Source organism: Poecilia mexicana, unplaced genomic scaffold (genome assembly GCF_051168715.1).
Source record: "Poecilia mexicana isolate PSO_F unplaced genomic scaffold, ASM5116871v1 scaffold_17, whole genome shotgun sequence".
Lineage (NCBI taxonomy): Eukaryota > Metazoa > Chordata > Actinopteri > Cyprinodontiformes > Poeciliidae > Poecilia > Poecilia mexicana.
The window spans coordinates 6144542-6162306 of NW_028263386.1; the positions used below are offsets into that span (position 1 = coordinate 6144542).

Consider the following 17765-nt stretch of genomic DNA (forward strand, 5'->3'; position numbering starts at 1 on the left):
TCTAAGTGGTATCCATCTACCCAGCCATCATTTTTTCTTATTTAAAGCAAGATAATTGTAGAAAATTGTGCTTTTTTATTCACATAAAATGCTTATGTGATTAAGCATAAGCATTTTGCTTAAGATCTAAGATGTTTTAGATCTTAAAAAGATCTGAAACATCTGGAGAAGTGAGGCTGGAACTGTAGGAACGCTCTTGGCTTAGCCAGGAATACGTTTTAAGGATAAATTATTAATTGGTTGTAATTTTGTTGTCACAACTCAGATTTTGGTTCTGAACTCAAACAGAAACTGAAAGTTAGGATGGAGCTGACTAATTGCTGAAATAAACTTTGGTTGACACTTTTTTTAACTTCCTGTTTGTTGATGGTTATTGATCTTGTAGATAAAACAAAAAGCAGCCATCAGACTTTAAAATTTCAGTTTTTCTGCTTCCTTTGGCTCAGGCACAGATATCAGATTACACATCTACCCTCGGTTTCCTTTTTCAGTTGCTTTGCAATCTTTTCCTGTTGCAGAAGCAAACTCAGAAAGTTGTTGCTGCTGTTAAACTCTGAATTTTTTACACACTCGAGGTCACAATTGCTCACGCAAATTCATTCAAATATATGTTAAATAAAGTAATACTGACAACTGTATAAAGACAATAATATAATGGGAAAGGAGTACTTACATTTCATCGAATTATTGCATCTAAAAATGTATTAACTAGTTTAGTGCCCAGTAAAATGCAGAAAGGCAGCAGTCACCTGACGATGGACGGATAGATTAATAATCTATAAAAAAAAAAATCATGAGCTTATTTCAAAAGAATGGAATTATAAAAAAAAACAACTTGCAGTAACTTTTCAGCGGAATAGAGGAGCTTGTTTTCAGTAAATAATTCCTTAATATTGATGAAAAACAGCAAGTTCATCTAACAGATTATTTAATTTATAACAAGACATTTGCCATGTTAAAAGTGGAATAATCTGCTGGTGGAGCACTTTTTTAATCAATATTAAGAAATTACAGACTTAAAACAAGCTCCTATACATTGCTGAAAAGTTACTTATTTCAAGTGTATGAAGATATTTGCATGCTAAACTTGACCAAAACTACTTTGTAAGATTTTGTTTTTTTACAGTGAAAACTCTTCTTTCTGCTGCAGAAGTTATAATTGATGCTAAGCGACGACATCTGGACTTTTCTGTTTGAAGGATCAGTCAGTTTGCATATTAGATGTTTTCTGGTTTTAGCTGGACTCTTATGACACCGACTGGGTTTAATGATCGTCATAAACAACTGTTAGAAATAGGAAGGAGGAGTTAACCTAAAAACAACTAGCAAGTCTGCAAAAACATGGTTTCCTTTTGGTCATATCTGTACAGACAAAGCAAACCATAGATTTATGCTCCGCAGTTAGTTAGCTGGAAGGGTAAAACTGAAAGTTCGGTCTTGACATTAAAGCACAAAGAGGAAATGGCTGAGGGTCATTGTGTGGTTGGGTAGACTCGAAACAGCTGCTGCAGAGCAAACCTACACAGCAACAACAAACACAAAGCAGATATACGCAGCCCAGGCTTCCCATAACCCGACCGATGGTATCTTTCACTAGAAACGAACAAACGAAGAGCCGAGTTTTATAAATGTCACCAACGCATCTCATCAGATTCTTCAATGGCATTGTGTGTTTTTTTTTTTTTACTATCATTTAGATTCTATCTGCAGTTTGAAAACTACAAACCTTTCAGAGGCAAATCATGTTCCTAGAAGCTGTTAATCAAAATGCTTGGCTATTGTTGACAAACATGGAGGGAGACCAAAAAAATTTAATTCTAGATCACCATGAACACACCGACCCCTCAGCGAAACATGGCGGTCCACAGAACGTGCCGAGAACCAGGGTTTAGAACCGCTGGTTTAAAGAGAAGCACATTCATAAGTTAAAATGGTCCAGTCAAAGTCCAGACTTAAACCCTAATGTCTCTCTATCCAGACAGAGTTTGAGCTGTTTGGTAAACAAGAAGGGCCAACGATTACTAATACGGCAGAGTATTGGGGCAATGCTAAGAAAAAAAGGAAAATTACAGGAATAAAGTCAAAATATTATGAGAATAAAGTCATAAAATTATAAAAAATAAAGTGGCACAAGAATAAAGTTGAAATAACACAAGAATGGAATCATAGTATTAGAATTTTTGGTTAAAACCAATAAAATTGATGTACCGTATTTTCCGCACTATAAGGCACACCGGATATAAGGCGCACCTTCAATGAATGGCCTATTTTAAAACTTTTTTCATATATAAGGAGCACCGCATTATAAGGTGCATCCAGGGGTCACCAACTCCAGTCCTCAAGGGCTACCATCCTGCAACTTTTAGATTCACCTCTGCTCCAAAATGTCTGAATTCCCTCACCAGCATTCATTCCTCTCTGCAATAGGCTGGAAACGAGCAGTTTATTTGATCCAGGTGTGTTTGAGCAGAGACGCATCTAAAAGTTACAGGATGGTAGCCCTCGAGGACTGGAGTTGGTGACCCCTGGATCATAGACGCTACAGTAGAGGCTGGAGTTACGTTATGCATCCACCAGATGGAGCTGCACTGAAGGGAATGTCAACAAGATAGTCCGACTCCTGTCAGCGGTCAGCGAGGAGAGCCTTCCGCGACTGGGCCGGGGCGTGGCCGGACGATGGTTACCCTTCTCTGTTCGCGCACAGCATGTTGGTGGAGAACGTGGTGCTACATGACCTGCAGACGACCTGATTATCAGGTCGGTAGGTAGATAGGTCAGTCAAACTTTATTAACAAACCAGCGTTCTGACAACTATCCCGGCATGCACCGCGCGCTTCTTCTTCTACGGGCGAAAATGAAGATGGCGGCTGCTTACTGTAGTTGCTAGACCTGTTGTGGCTCAATATTGGTCCATATATAAGGTGCACTGGATTATAAGGCGCACTGTCGGCTTTTGAGGAAATTGAAGGTTTTTAGGTGCGCCTTATAGTGCAGAAAATACGGTAAATGTAAAAAGTACAGTGTAGTAATTCCAATTTTAGAAGTAAATTTTTTTTCCAAAAAGTTACTCTAGTAAATGCAACTACTACCCAACTCTGCAGATAAATTGATATTTTAACATCTTTTACAGCTCAATATTTGTGTATTTTTGATTATAAATCTGATGGTTTCAAACAAACACAAAGCAAACGATTTCTCTCACACATATTTATTGTAAAAAATACATATAAAAACAACTTCTGAGACATACAAAAGATCAGAGCTTAGAAACAGTATAATTGAACAGACAAGGACCAAGCCATTTTCTTGAATTGCATTACATATTTACAATTTAATAATAATAATAAATAAAGTTCAATTTGTTTTTATACCAGAGTCAAGGCAGATTGTCCATATCCAGAGGATGCAGATTCAGCCGTTGTGACCCATTTTTTAAAAAACTTTCTCATCTAAAACACGGAGCCCCGTGTTTCAGAACCAAATCTTTGAGGGACGCCTTTCAAAAAAAAAAAAAAGAAAAAGAAAAAAAAAAAGAAAAGAAAAATACACACCATCCTCGGTTGGAGAACACAGAGAGCATTTAGCTAGCATTGGTAAAGAAATAAAAACTGAGGTATTGCACCACACAGCTTAGAGAGGGTAACAGAGTAAATGAGAGTAATTTAGGGGGGTTAAATCCAACCACCATGGCCATAAACAAACACCCTCCATCCCGCCGCCCAGCCAAAGTATACGACATCATAACTGACCTCTACAACGAACGCAACGCCACCTCGACCTCTGCACACGCTCACACAACGCTCCCAATGCACAGACTCACTTTTGGCATCTTTTTTTTTTTTTTTCCTTTCTCCATTTTTAAAATTCTCCACTATATATTTATATGCTTTAATATAAAAAGAGAAACATGCACAGCGCTGCCCACTAATGGTGGGGCGAGTCATAGCACCTCAGACGGGGAGAGAACGGGAGGAAATGAAAGAAAACTGGGACTAATCCAACTATTTTCACCAAAATTGTCAGCATTAGAAGTAACCGCACAACAAAAAAATATATTTATTAAAAACTGAAATCACCAATATGTTGTTTATTTTATTTTTTTTACCAACTCAGCAATAAGAATGAATTCTGATTTTTATGGGGTTGTAAATCCAAAACCTCCTTATTAAACAAAAGGCATCCAGTTTGCTTAACATTTTGGGCTGGATTGAATAATACTGAGAGCATAAAAAAAGTTTTAAAACGTCAAATAAAGGCAGATTTTGGTGAGCCAGGTTGTACTGTAGAGTATAAGTCAATGAGTAGATGTGGTCCTGGTTACCATGACAACATAAGGAAACCAGAAAAGTTGCAAATACGCTGCAAAAACACAAAATCTTACCAAGTATTTTGGTCTAATTTCTAGTGCAAAAACCTTAAAACAAAACTAACTTACAAGTAACTTTAGCAAGACATAGGAGATTTTAAGTGAATAATTCTTTATTATTGATGAAAAAGTACTGGTTCCACTGGCAGATATCACCTACAATATGACATTTATTCTAAGTTTTAAGTTAAATAATCTGCTAGTGGAAATAGTACTTATCGACTTAAAAAATGCTAAAACATACATCTGAAATAGAGACAAAACTAGCTCACATGTAACTTAGATATTTGTGCTAAAAACTAGACCAAAAATACTTTTTTTTGCAGTGTAACATTTTTGTAAGCAGATTTTTATTTAAAAGTAATAAATTATAATTCTCAAATTTTGGTCTGAGGGCCTCACAAAATCAATCCAGGAGCCACAAGTGGCCCCCAACCTCTACTTTGAACACCCTTGCTCTAAAACTGAACTGTCCGTTTCACGGTTCCGTGAAACAGATGAAAAGAAATCAAGTTGTTCCGCTGGCTCAATTCAAGAGCCCAAAAAAGGCAAATCAGCACAAAAAAGGCAAAGGAAAGCCACTTGACACATTTAGCAATAATCACGACAATATGTCAGCCAAAAATGCTCAAAATAAAAAGGCAGGGTGGAAAAGGAAGGGGGTGCCAGCTGCTTATGTAATTATTAACCATCAGCTGTCCATCGCCCCCAGTGCTGTGAAGAGGAGGCAGATGCCACATGGCGTAAACATGCCCCCAAAAATCTGTCCATTTGTCCCGGCGCAATCCGGCAAAAAAAAAAAAAAAAGACAAAAAACCCAGAGATTATAAAAAAAAAAAAAAGAAACCGCATTCATAGAAAGTACCAACCAACCTCGCCAACCAACCAGACATCTGCGAAGTTTACAACAAACACAAACACACTTTAATGTATATACAAACAAACACAGGACAAATCCACTGCTCTGTCGCTCACCGTCATAACAGAAAAGAGCTCCAGCTGGCGCCAAGGCGGTGCTACTGTCCATATCTTCCTGAACAATCTCCATGGTAACAAGGAGACGAAACTGGCCGACTTTAAAAGAAACAAAACACAAAGGCCCAAAACTTCCCCTGAAATGTTTAAAGGTAACAGAAAGCAAGAAAAATAATAACAAAAAACAGAAAGAAAGAGTAGCAGCAGCCCCCTTTCCACCACAAACAGGTCCTCATCGCATCAGAGCAGAAATAAACGTAACAGCTGGATATTTGGTTAATTTGGAGGGGGCGGGGGGAGCAGAGAAGAAGAAACATTCATCGGATGTAGGACTTGTAACAATACTTTGTTTTTGTTTGTTTTGTTTTTTGCAAAAATACTTGATAAAATTCAGAGACAGAAACACGCAGGAGAGGCGCCGGTCACTGAAACTCCATCTGGTTTTCTTAGATGATAATATTTAAATGACCCCCGGTGATACAAGTCCACACACACACACACACACACACACTCACAGACGGACATCTCTGTTATTAGACGGAGCAGCTGGTTTGTACGTCGGCGTTTGGCAGGTTGAGTTTAAATCGATAGAGGAAGATCCCGCTGACCTTTAACATCAGAAAAGGAAATATGAATTTTGCTCGTTCAATTCTTGATTATTATTGTGGTTTCGTTGGGATTCGGTGTAGTCTCCTGTAAAAACACAGAAAGAGAGAATATTTAACTTCAACTTCTCACACTGCAAAAACACCAAATATTACCAAGTACTTTTGGTCCAGTTTCCAGCGAATGTTTCATTTTTCAGTCATTTTTTCTTTGCCTGTCGCAGATCTGTGCCAGAAGAACCAAAATTTAGGCAGGTTTCTTCTTGCATCCTTGATTTTATTCAGTAAAACATTTCACTGTGTTTGTGTTGCAGCTTCAATTTGCCTTGAATAGTTATGCAACTTCTAGTTGATTCAATTTTACCTTTAAAAATTGAGGAAGGAGTTTTGTTCACCACTGATTTGAAAAGTTAACAGCCTTTTGTTTCTTCTGCGCTTGCAAAAACACAAAACCTTACCAAGTATTTTCTACAGTTTCTAGTACAAATATTTTGATACACATAAAAGAAAATCTAATTTAAAACTTTGTAGCAAAGTATAAGAGCTCACTTTGTCAATAATTCCTTAATGTTGAAAATTTTAGTTCAGTGGAACTTGTACTTTTTAATCAATATTAAGGAATTATTTATTTCAAACAAGCTCCTATGTCTTGCTTAAAAGCTACTTTTAAGTTACTTTGTCTTATTTTAGGTATGCTGAGACATTTGCACTAGAAACTAGACAGAAATACTTTGTAAGATTTTGTGTTTTTGCAGTTCGTCTCAGTAAATAGTGTCATCATCAGTAAGTTGCACACTGAGGTTAACGGCGTCTCTGAGCAGCAGAGGAGGATGAAGCACTTCCTGTTTTTAAGTAATGACTGTAAAGCAGAGAAAGTAAGTTTCTCTGCTTTACAGCTGAAGTCACTTCGGTGGAGAAATCCAACAGGTTTCTCTTTAATAAGACATAAATAAATTGTCCTTATAGCAGCCCAGCTTCCAGTCTGTGAAGGTTCATGTTTGTCGTTAAGTTCAGTGAACTTTAGCTTTGTGGAAGTTTATCCCAGCAGTCGTTAAAGTTTCAATATCTGCTTTTAAAATTATGACTTTGACTTGAGTCACTGTCTCATCAAAGTGAGAAAAGATGAGGCAATCCCCATAATTTCAGATCAAGTTGATGACGTTTAAATTATAGAACGGGGAAGTGGGTGAGAAAATATTTTAATGACATCAAACCTGTTATTTTTGCTGCTCAGCTGCTGACATGAGCAGGCAGACAGACGAAGCTGCTGGTCGGATGAGTCATGTTTTTAAATAAATAACCGCTTTAGGTTGAAAAAACAGCTAGAGTCGATGATGTTATTTTATTTTTTTACCAAATGAAACTTGCAGAATGTATAATAAAACACAAAATGCGATGAAGATGTTAAAGAGTTAAAATCAGTTCAGTAGCAGCAGCAGCAGAATCTCACTGAAAAATATCAGGAAAAAACCTTTAATATAAAAACATTCACATTCAGACAAAATGTCTTTAAATTATTGTTAGCAAACAGTTTCTATAAATGGATACATATGAACTTTTTAAAAAATTTATTCTGATTACATTTTTCTGACCGTCTAGGAACTTTTAATCCATAAGTCTTTGTTTCTCTGGGGTGTGAATATGATGCGACACCGGCCTCACTTCCCGATGTTATGTCTAGCAACCATGACAGCACTAAACACAAGCTAATTCATTAAATTAATTAATTTTACACGTAAATATATTAGGAAAAACATCTAAATGCAAATTTAAAAAACTTAAACAGCACAACCAGTTTGTTACCTTTTGTGGTGCCAGATTGTAATTTATTTTCTTTAGAACTGTCCATAATAACATTTAGACTTTATCTGCCAGAATGAGGGTGGAGAACCCTTTCTTTCCTACCATCACAAACGTAAACATGCACTTTGCTGAGCCTCACTCTTCAACTGGAACTTTATTCTGAGCTTCTCAAAAACAAAAACAATCTATGTGGTTTTGACATGAACCAAAGGATGAATATGTAAAAAATAAATAAATAACATCCAGTCTGCTTTAAATTATAGTAAAAAAAAAATCTGTCATGCTGTGGGCCTTTTTTATTTTCTGAGAATCTTTGCCAAAGTTTATAACACCAAGAACTTATTTAGGAATTTGGTATTTAATCAGGATAACGATGAATTGTCCCAAAGTTAAAGGAGGGAGCTCCACATTGAGCCACAAATTAAAGGACAATAGTATTTAATTGTATGTAAAACCAAAACTAGTTGTTTGTTTTAACACAGTAAAATGCCAGTTTTTCTACATTTCAGTGTGAAATTATGCAATTGGATTATAACAGTATTTATATTTTCAAGGATGTTTACAAGCACTGCAAAAACCCCCCACAAAAATCTTACCAAGAATTGTTTGTCTTTTTTCTAGTGAAAACATCTCAGTTCACTTGAAATAAGACAAAACCAACTTACAGGTAACGTTCCAGTAAGAAACAGGAGCTTGTTTTGAGTCTTTGAGTCAATAATTCCTTAATATTGATCTTAAAAAAGTACATTATTTCACTTACAACATAGAAAAAACATCTTGTTATAAATGAAATAATCTGGTGTGCATCTATTAGATTTTCTTTATTGCAAGTGTTTTAAGACATTTGCAGTAGAAACTAGACCAACAGTGCTGAGTAAAATTTGCCAACATCTCCAGACATGTCTGATCTGAGTCACCGGCACCGTGGGCTCACCTGAGTCGATCTGGTCGCTGGGCTGGAAGCGCCTGACCTGCGAGTCAATCGAAGGGATGCTCGGGGCAGCAGGGCTTCACCTTGGACCAGGAGTCGATGCAGCTGCACAAACACAAAACGCTCTGATTAGCCGACGCTAATGAGGCAAACTGGGGAGTCGCCCACAAGCTTTCATCCACTTCCTGAATGGCTGGTTAGAAACCAGGAAGCCGGTGGAGGGCAATGAAAGATAAAACCACCCACTCCTGCTTTTTGATTAAGAAACCAAACAAGTAAGAGATATAGCTGCATTTTTAGCGCAAACGCAACATTTGTTTGCTTTAGAAATGTATGCAGGAACTGTTGCATTATGTCCTCATCAAACCACAAATTAGAGAAGCAAAATAATGACAGATGAGAAAGGGAGAAGTGAGTGAAGATATGTAATTTTATCACGGTATTTCACAACAACAGACTGGATGTTTTTTTTTAATACATTATGAATCCCCGATAAACTGAACCAAGGCTGGATGTGATTTAAATCGTGTTTATTTTATATAGTATCGTGTCCAAAGTCTTCATCATCGTCAAAACTAAAATCACAGCAACTTTTTGTTGTCATTTTAAACTTTTTTCTCCCCAATAAACTAAATGTGCAATATTTTAAAACACCTAAGTTAATATCGGTTATTGGCCATAACGACAATATTAATACCAGATATCAATGTTGGCCCAAATTGTGCATCCCATAAAGAAGAATGTTCTTTTTTTAGTGTGTTCATAATCCAGTTAACAATCAATCAACTACTAAATTAGTTGATAAATATTTCAGTAATCGATTAGTCCAATTAATAATTTCATCCCCAAAATTAAACGCTCGTTATATTTAGTAAAGTTTAAAAATTAATTTGGGTGCAGCAGTCAGTTTTCAACAAATGTCTCTGGATAAAAGTCGCTCTAATTATTATAAAAACTTTGTGTTGTATTTGAAAATAGGAAAAATATGTGTCAGTAACAATTTTACTCTGATGAAATAAAAAATAAATCTAACTGCATCAAAATGGCCCCCGAACTGCACCTTGGACATGCTTGCCTCATACATTTTCTTCTGTTATCAAACATGACGAATCATGTAATCATTTTCAGCTGTTTCACTCTCAGATTCGCTTCCTTCCCCGAATCTCTACTGCTCCATTGGGAAAATTAAAAATTTCCTTCACGCAATCCAACGGCCACACCTTGAAGGAAAAAAAAGAAAGTCTGGAGGCGAGCCCGCCTGCGACCAGAGCCGAGGTGAAGTCAGTCATCCGTCTGATCTTGTGCGAAGTTCCCTGGAAAGTAGCGCTAAATTCCAACGCGCTCAGCTTTTCCGTGTGAGGAAATTACATGGACTTAGAGCCCGGGATGTTCTTGTATCTGCTTGCCTCGACGGCTCAGCTGTGAGGCAACTTTGACGGAGGGAAATAAATAAATAAAACAGGAGCAGAGCGGCCTTATCCCTGCAGAAGCTCGCACTTTAAAATCTGAAGGAGTCGGCGACGGCTGGAAAACGAGGGGGAAATCCAAGAGAGGCTAATTACAGCACACTGCGAAACGCCGGCGTAAATGTGCTGGAACCAGGCAAACACACCAGAGGTCCTTTAACAGCTTCAAAATTATTAAACCTCCAAGAGGTTTCTGAACATCTGAGGGTGTGCCGAGTTCACATGCAACGACGTTTTAACAGTTGGAGAAACATTTGTGGTTCAGTTTAAAGCTGCGAAATTCCAGAGAAGCACATTTGATTCTCTAATGATGATCCAAGTTTAATTTACAAAGCTTTTAAGATAACTTCAGAACAACCAGTCACACTGCAAAAACAGGATCTTACCAAGTAACTTCAGTCTAGTTCTGGTGTAAATGTACACTTGAAATAAGACAAGCTTGTCATCGAGGCTTAATAAATTAACTTAAAACACGGGAAAAATATCTTGTTATAAGCAAAATAATCTGCCGATGAAACTAGAACTTTTTAAGGAATTATTTACTTAAAACAAGCTCCTATTTCTTGCTGAAAAGTTACTTGTAAGTTAATTTTGTCTTATTTGAAGTGAAACTAGACCAAAATTACTTTAAGATTTTGTGTTTTTGCAGTGCAGAAGAAACGAATACATTTCCAAGTCAGTGGCGAACCAAACTCCTTCCTCATTTTTTAAAAGCGTAGTTTTGTTGCATCACCTTCCCAAAAGGTAAAATTAAAGCAATTAAAAGTTGCATAACTATTTACGGCAAATTGAAGCTACAACACAACCGCAACAAAGGTTTTCTTCAAAGATTTGCTTTGGGTTTAACCAGGATCCTTTAATGACTTATAATTTGAGATAATTTTATATGAAGTGCTATTTAGAGACGTAATTGTTATTTAATAGAGATTTAGTTAATATGTGGTTCAACACAGACTATTTGTGGACCTCTAAGAAGAGATTATATATCCAATGTATATCATAGCTATTATGTTTGATTCGTTCATCCATTATTTTTATTCAACTGAATAATACCTCTGGCTCCTTCTTGCCTTCAGATTAGCCAAATATAGAAAAGGTTTAACTGGATCAACAGTCTGGAGAAGAAATGTGCTGTTGACCCAAATCGCAAAGCATGTTGTGAATGCTAATGCTAGTTAGCATAGCCAGTGTTAATAATTCTCCTCTAATGTTTAGTTTCTCTGTCATTCGCACATTTAGCAGCGACTACATGAGGGTGATTGGTTGTTTTTGCATTTCTTCAGACTGTAACAGCAGCTGAGGGAGGAGAGCAATCTGTGCACAGATTATCTGTCTCATGTTAAACTGTTACAAAATGGAGACAGTTTTAACAAATATGTAAAAAAACATATTTTGGTAAAAGTTACAAACTGAAGGAGAATTAACTAAAAATAATCTTTAGCTGCAGCCCTAAAATCTGAAAATTTATCTGTCAGGTGTTTTTGTCAGAGGTGGGCAGCGTACCTAAAAAATGTTACTAAAGTAAGAGTCGCAGTACATCAATATACTTTTACTCAAGCAAATGTAAAACATAGCCATCCAGGTAATTACTCAAGTAAGAGTAATAAAAGCATTTGGTAAAATGTTTACTCAAGTACTGAGGAACTGATCAAACTATCAGTCATTTAATATCAGACAGATCAAAATATATATATATGTTTTTGGTACTTTAAGAACCAAAATAACAATAATTCATGTAACACAAAATCAAGCGAGAGAAAATGTTTCCAAATCAGTTTCTTTCAATAAAAAAATTATAAAACTTTAACAAAAGCTGCAGGTGTGTCTGTGTCTGGTGAATCTTTGGTAAAAACATGTTTGTTTTTCATTCAGTGGGTAGAAAATAAAATACTTCATGATAAAATGACTCAAGTAAAAGTAGAAAGTTCAACATAGTCAAAATACTCTTAAATTTTTTCTAAAAATTTACTGAGGTAAACATAATTGAGTAAATGTAACTAGTCACTATCCAGTTCTGGTTTCTGAGAAACGTGTTAAATACTGAAACAGTGTCCATAGACGTGCTGAACTCTAAATACCTTTTGTGGTAGACGCAGAGGCAGGCCAGCCTGGCGATGGTCTCCCCCTGCACCAGATCCTCCAGACAGATCGAGCACTCCCCGCTGTCTTTGCTCAGCACGTCCGCTGCGAACAAACGCACACACAAGGCGACAGACAGTGTCATCATCGGCCTTTAAAAACAGAAACAACGCGCACACACACACACACAGCTGTCAGAGCGTCAAGTTGCTGGACGCTTACTGTTGTAAGGTAGCGGAGGAGACGTGAGGCAGCTCAGCAGGTGATCCTCGATCCGACCGCCTGGGAAAGGCTTCGAGCAGAAAGGGCAGCGAATACCTGCAGAGGGCAGAGCTGGGATTAGCACACGGCGTCACTTTGGACAGAGACGAGCAAATAAAACTGAATTCAGATGATGCTACCTCGACTGGGCTGACCTGAAATAGCATCATTCGACTGCGTGCGTCCGTATAAAAACAGTGAGTCACGCCTGAGGGAAAGCCAGCACTCAGCCATTCATGGATGTGACAATCAGGCAGAAACAGCGCCTTGCTGCCCTACATCCCCCCCCCGCCTCCTCCTCCATCTGTGAGCCGCTGCCAGCTTGTGAAGTTGTGACCCATTTCCCTACTCTGGCTGAAGGGCTGGCCCAGGAAACCCACCACTCTGCAGCGTTGTGGATCAAAATGTCATGTTTTCAGTCACAACACCACCATCTGCTTGCATCTGATTATCCTGAATGTAGGGCTGAAACGATTAATCATGATTAATCGGCTATTGAAAGACTATTCTGTTTTTAAATCATCCAGACAGAAGGAAAGTATATTATTGTCTTTTACCGCTCCTAAAGAAGAATAAGGGGAGGGGATTCTGACTTTTACAGAGTATTAAAAATCTGGTAGAGCTGAAACGGTTAATTGTGATTAATCGATAATTGAAAGACTGTTCTGTGTTTAAATTAGTCAGACAGTAGGTAAGTGTATTGTTGTTATCACTCCAGAAGAAAAATAAAAAAACCGATAACCAACCTCTACTTCTGACTTCAATGGAATAGCCAAAATCTGGAAGGGCTGAAACGATTAATCGGATTAATTGTGATTAATCGGTTATTGGGAGACCTTTCTGCTTTCAAATTATTCATACAACAGGGAAGTATACTGTTAAGTTTACAAAAGAAAAACCAACCACAAACCTCTGACCAGAACAACTTTTAGCAACTTTCAGAGGGGATTCTCACTATTGCGCAACAGTAAAAATCTAGTGAAACTGAAAGAAATACCTGAATTAATCATGAGCAATCAGTTAATGAAAGGCTCTTTTTTATAAGATATGCAGACAGAAGGAAAGTATATTATCTTTAACTGCTCCAAAGTTGCACCTCTAATTGGTGCAACTTTTAGTGACTTTTTGAGGGGATTTTGAATCTTATGGAATAGTAAAAATTTAGTAGGACTGAAATGACTAATCGTGATTAATTGATTCCTAAAACACTGTTCTGTTTTTAAACTATTCATTCAGACAGAAGGAAAGTATATTATCTTTAACTGCTCCAAAAGAATGAGAAAAACCAACCACAAAACTCTAATCGGTGCAACTGTTAGGTAATTTCTGAGGGGATTCTGACTTTTATGGAACAGTAAAAATTTGGTAGGGCTGAAATTATTAATCAATGGTTGAAATAAAGATCAACTAACTTTGTAGTCACTTAATGGCTAGCTGGACTCAAAAAATTGTCATTTGGTGAAAGAGCAACCCAGTCAAAGCAGTAATTTAGCTAAATCTGTAAAAAATAATTATAAAATTTGAACTTAAGGTGAAGAACTTTCTTCAGCGGTAAATATGTTCTACCCAAAACAGTTTGTGAAATGCCAATTTTAGCTTCACCTGGTTCAAATTCTGTGAAAAAAATCATTTAAGTATCTTTAGAAGAAGTAGTTTTATTTACATAGCACTTTTTCAGCAACCAGGCAGTTCAGTTATTAAAAAAAAAGATCTGCAGATGTACCTTTTGCTACAAATAATGAGGTGTGCACTAAAGAAATGCTACATTATTGCACTTTAGGCAATAAAATGCTTATTTACTTGTTCAAAAGAGTAATCATTTGCATGTTTTAATGTATTTCTAAAGTATGAAGAAAAGGCTTAAGAGGTTAAATTAAATACCTGCAGGACATGTAGATTTTTTAAAATCAAATTAAATTGATTGTCAAAATAATCGATTACTAAAATAATCGTTAGTTGCATGTACAGCTTCACCCCTTTTGCAAACTCATCTCCCCTCTAAAAAGGGAGAAAACAACTCGGTTGCTTCATGTTTTTAACTTGCAGGCTGGAGGATTGTCAAAGACACCTGCTGTCATACGGAAACAAGAAGGAGCTTCTGTGTCGCCACTTAAAGTTTTACGCCACTGCTCCGCTGCAGACAATGGGGTCTCTGATGGTTTGAGTCAGCATGCGAGCACGGGAAAAGAGATTAACTGTCCAGGAATGTAAATTCCCCCAATAATCCATTTTAATTTCAGACTAGGTTGATTCAGGGGGATTTTTTTAATTGAACTAAATCCTCACTGTTTTATCAAAACGTAATTATACATCTTGGGAAAACAGGATTAAATATTCAGATAGTTTAATAATGTGGAGCATTACGCATAACCTCCCCCTCCTAGGGTATCGGTGTGATAATCTTTTTTGGAAATATTAATTTTTTTATTTTTCTAAGTTCATAAAACATCGTGCCAATGTGATATTGACAACATGTTTTTAATTTCCTCTTGTGCAATGTTTTTATTCATTATTTAGTCAGTGAAATAATGGAGTTTAAAGATTTAAACCTGTCAGGGAAGCAGATAAATTTACCTGAAGTAGCTCATATGGCTAATTCTGGTACATTTACATGATTAGTTGAAGTGATCATGTTAATTAGATAAAATAACACAAACAGGGCAGTTTTCTGTTGAATCAGACGTTATTTTGTCATTGGAGGGACAGCACAGTTATTGCAAATTCAACACATCAACCCATAACTTGGCTACTTTTTATAATAAATAGTGCTTCTGTGTTTTAGACGAACATTGGCTGATTGCTATGAAAGCATAAACATTCACTAGCTGCATTTAACAAACTGTTGTGTCTTAGAGAAGCACCGATCCATTAACCAGACATTGGAATAGGCAGATTTTCCCCATCCAGGCTTCAATTTAATTATAGTTTTCTCATTAAATGCATCAAAAATAGAAACTATTTCTGTTTTAATCCTATAAATACATAGAATATATTCTTAGATGCATAGTTACCCAGCTAGTTTTGACTTTGATAGGCTCAGATTGGCGTGGAAAATGTCAAGTATGGAAAAGTCAGAATTGACTTTTTTCTTTATCCAAAAAGGCATTAAAACTAAGAAATCCCACTATTTTTGGTCCATAAACTCATCAACCACCAGCATGTGCCTGGGGACACTTTCATTTCTGGAAATGAATCAGTGATCCAGAAATGGGTTTGCCCAATTTTTCTTTGATCAGTTTGTCTGATGTTGCGAAATATGAGTTTTCTTTATAGTTCAATAAGAACCACAACAATTTTAAACCAATGACAAACTTTGATCCACCTTTCTTCAATGATAGCTAAAAAATGGTTTCAGTTTAACAACCTACAGGATGAACTTTAATGTACATTTAGTATTTAGTTGGGAAATAAAAGGTTTGGGAACGACACTCTCTTGAACAAATGAGTATATTTCTTTTCATTGCTTAATATTCTATTGGATTCACAACTATAGGTTCTAAAATGAAAATTAAATCGGCCAAAAATCAATCCAGTATTGGCTTGAGAAAAGTCTGATCGGTGCATCTAAGCGATTATATGTTGAGTAAAAATACATTTACAGAGACTGTGAAGTTGATTAACTAGTTTGAACAAGTTAAAGAAATGACTTGGAGCCAAGTATGTTTCTGTGGCAAACATTATGAAAATTATATAACAGAGCTTCGGTTTACTTACTGCCATGTCGGTTGTTAACACGGTAAAGGCCGATCCAAGCCTCCGACACCGGCCGCTGGTGTGTGCCACGAACCCGGGCGGACCTTGCCCCGACGCTGCGGGCGGAAGAGTGCCGATTCCCGGGGAGCCTCTCGGAAAAAGTGCGGTGTGGCGTGCGGCCTGTTTCCTCCCCGGCTTGGCGTTCCGCTTCGGCGGGGGCCTCCGGGCTCACCCCGCCGTCCTCCTCGGGTTTCCCCTCGCTGTTGTTGTCGTCACCCGGAGACGCCTGGCTAATGCCGGACGGTATGCTGCGGTGATCGGCGGGGCTGCCGTCGGCGCTCGCCCCTCCATGCAGCCCCAAGTCCGAGTCGCTCCCTTCCTCAGATCGGCTCCTGTTGGCCTCCGTTTCCTCGAAGCTCACCGAGAAGTCGACGACGAGGCTGGTGGGCCTGGTACAGCGTGGTCGGCGATAGGAATCCCGCTTAGTGCCATCTTTCCCGAAGGGAGAGGGAAGCGGGTCTTGAAGGCGACTCGCTCTCGTCCCCATCTCTAGCAGCGGGCTGGCTAAACGCTGGCTAATTCAGCACACAACAAGGGGACGCGTTCACCTCAAAACGACCCTTAAAAACACGTTAAATGTCCCGACCGAAGCCTCGAGTACAAGCAGCCGCTTGGTAACGACTTCTTACTGAAGAGGAAGCAGCTGGCGGGTCGGTCTGGATGATCTCTCCCCAGCTTTTAGTCCGTCCTTTCGGTCCACATTTTCCTTTTATTTTTTGATGTGACCGTTGACGCTGCTGCAGCGGAAATGAGAGCGCGTTCACTTCCTGTTGAAGCTGCGCGCACACACGGACAGTTACGGTACAGAAATGTGACAATTTCCAATTTTACTGATTTAAAACATATATTTTTCAAAAAGTTGTGGTGTGAAATAATGATAATAATAATAATAATAATAATAATAATAATAATAATAATAATAATAATAATAATAATAATAATAATGTACAGTAACTTTAAAGCTTCATTAATGACTTAAAACATACACCAATTAGCAAACGTTAGCATAAATACGTAAAATGTAACTAACGGACAAAAACTATCCATGAAAATGCAAATAATTTAATGAAATATGTGCGTACATTTCTACAGGTTTACTCAAAGTGACAGTATCACAACAGAAGACCAGGGGACGGTGTTTTTTGTAAATATGTAGAACATTGTTGACTTTTACACAAAGTTTATTATAGAAGAGGAAATCTTAATGCAGGTCAGGTATTGTTTGCTTTGCTACCACTAATAGTTCAGATCTCAGATCAGAGGTTTGAAGTTTTACATTATTTTTAAGGAGTGATCTAATACCGTCTAAACTGTAATGTTAAATCACGGCGGAGTCACGGTGCCATCTAGTGGATTAAGTTTTTTATTCACATTTTAAAATGAAATATATTTGTTTCATTTCCTGCGGTGTTTAAATATGTTTTCATGCAGTCATTATGACAGAAGTGTTCAAAGTGTGGTCCGGGGGCCATTTCTGGCTCTTTCACTGATTTTGTGCGGCCCAACTGCAATAAAAGAATGACACA

The 17765-nt window shown here is 37.5% G+C and overlaps 1 protein-coding gene across 1 annotated transcript; it reads right to left on the reverse strand.

The window, feature by feature from the left end:
- Nucleotides 1-3192: 3192 nt before the first annotated feature.
- Nucleotides 3193-16993, reverse strand: LOC106907668 (uncharacterized). Its single transcript, XM_014973489.2, has 5 exons — nucleotides 16201-16993; nucleotides 12448-12543; nucleotides 12225-12330; nucleotides 8684-8785; nucleotides 3193-6034 (listed from the first exon to the last, which is right to left on the reverse strand). The coding sequence occupies exons 1-4, from the start codon at nucleotides 16724-16726 to the stop codon at nucleotides 8728-8730; spliced, it is 786 nt and encodes a 261-aa protein (XP_014828975.1). The 5' UTR covers nucleotides 16727-16993; the 3' UTR covers nucleotides 3193-6034; nucleotides 8684-8727.
- Between the last annotated feature and the right edge of the window lie 772 nt (nucleotides 16994-17765).

Excerpts from the sequence above, each read along its gene's own strand:
- LOC106907668 (XM_014973489.2), bottom strand. The coding sequence starts at position 16,726 with ATGGGGACGAGAGCGAGTCGCCTTCAAGACCCGCTTCCCTCTCCCTTC. Across the intron at positions 12,544-16,200 it reads TGTTAACAACCGACATGGCA|GTATTCGCTGCCCTTTCTGC; the intron begins GTAAGTAAACCG and ends TGCCCTCTGCAG. Across the intron at positions 8,786-12,224 it reads CTCTGCGTCTACCACAAAAG|CTGCATCGACTCCTGGTCCA; the intron begins GTATTTAGAGTT and ends GTGTTTGTGCAG.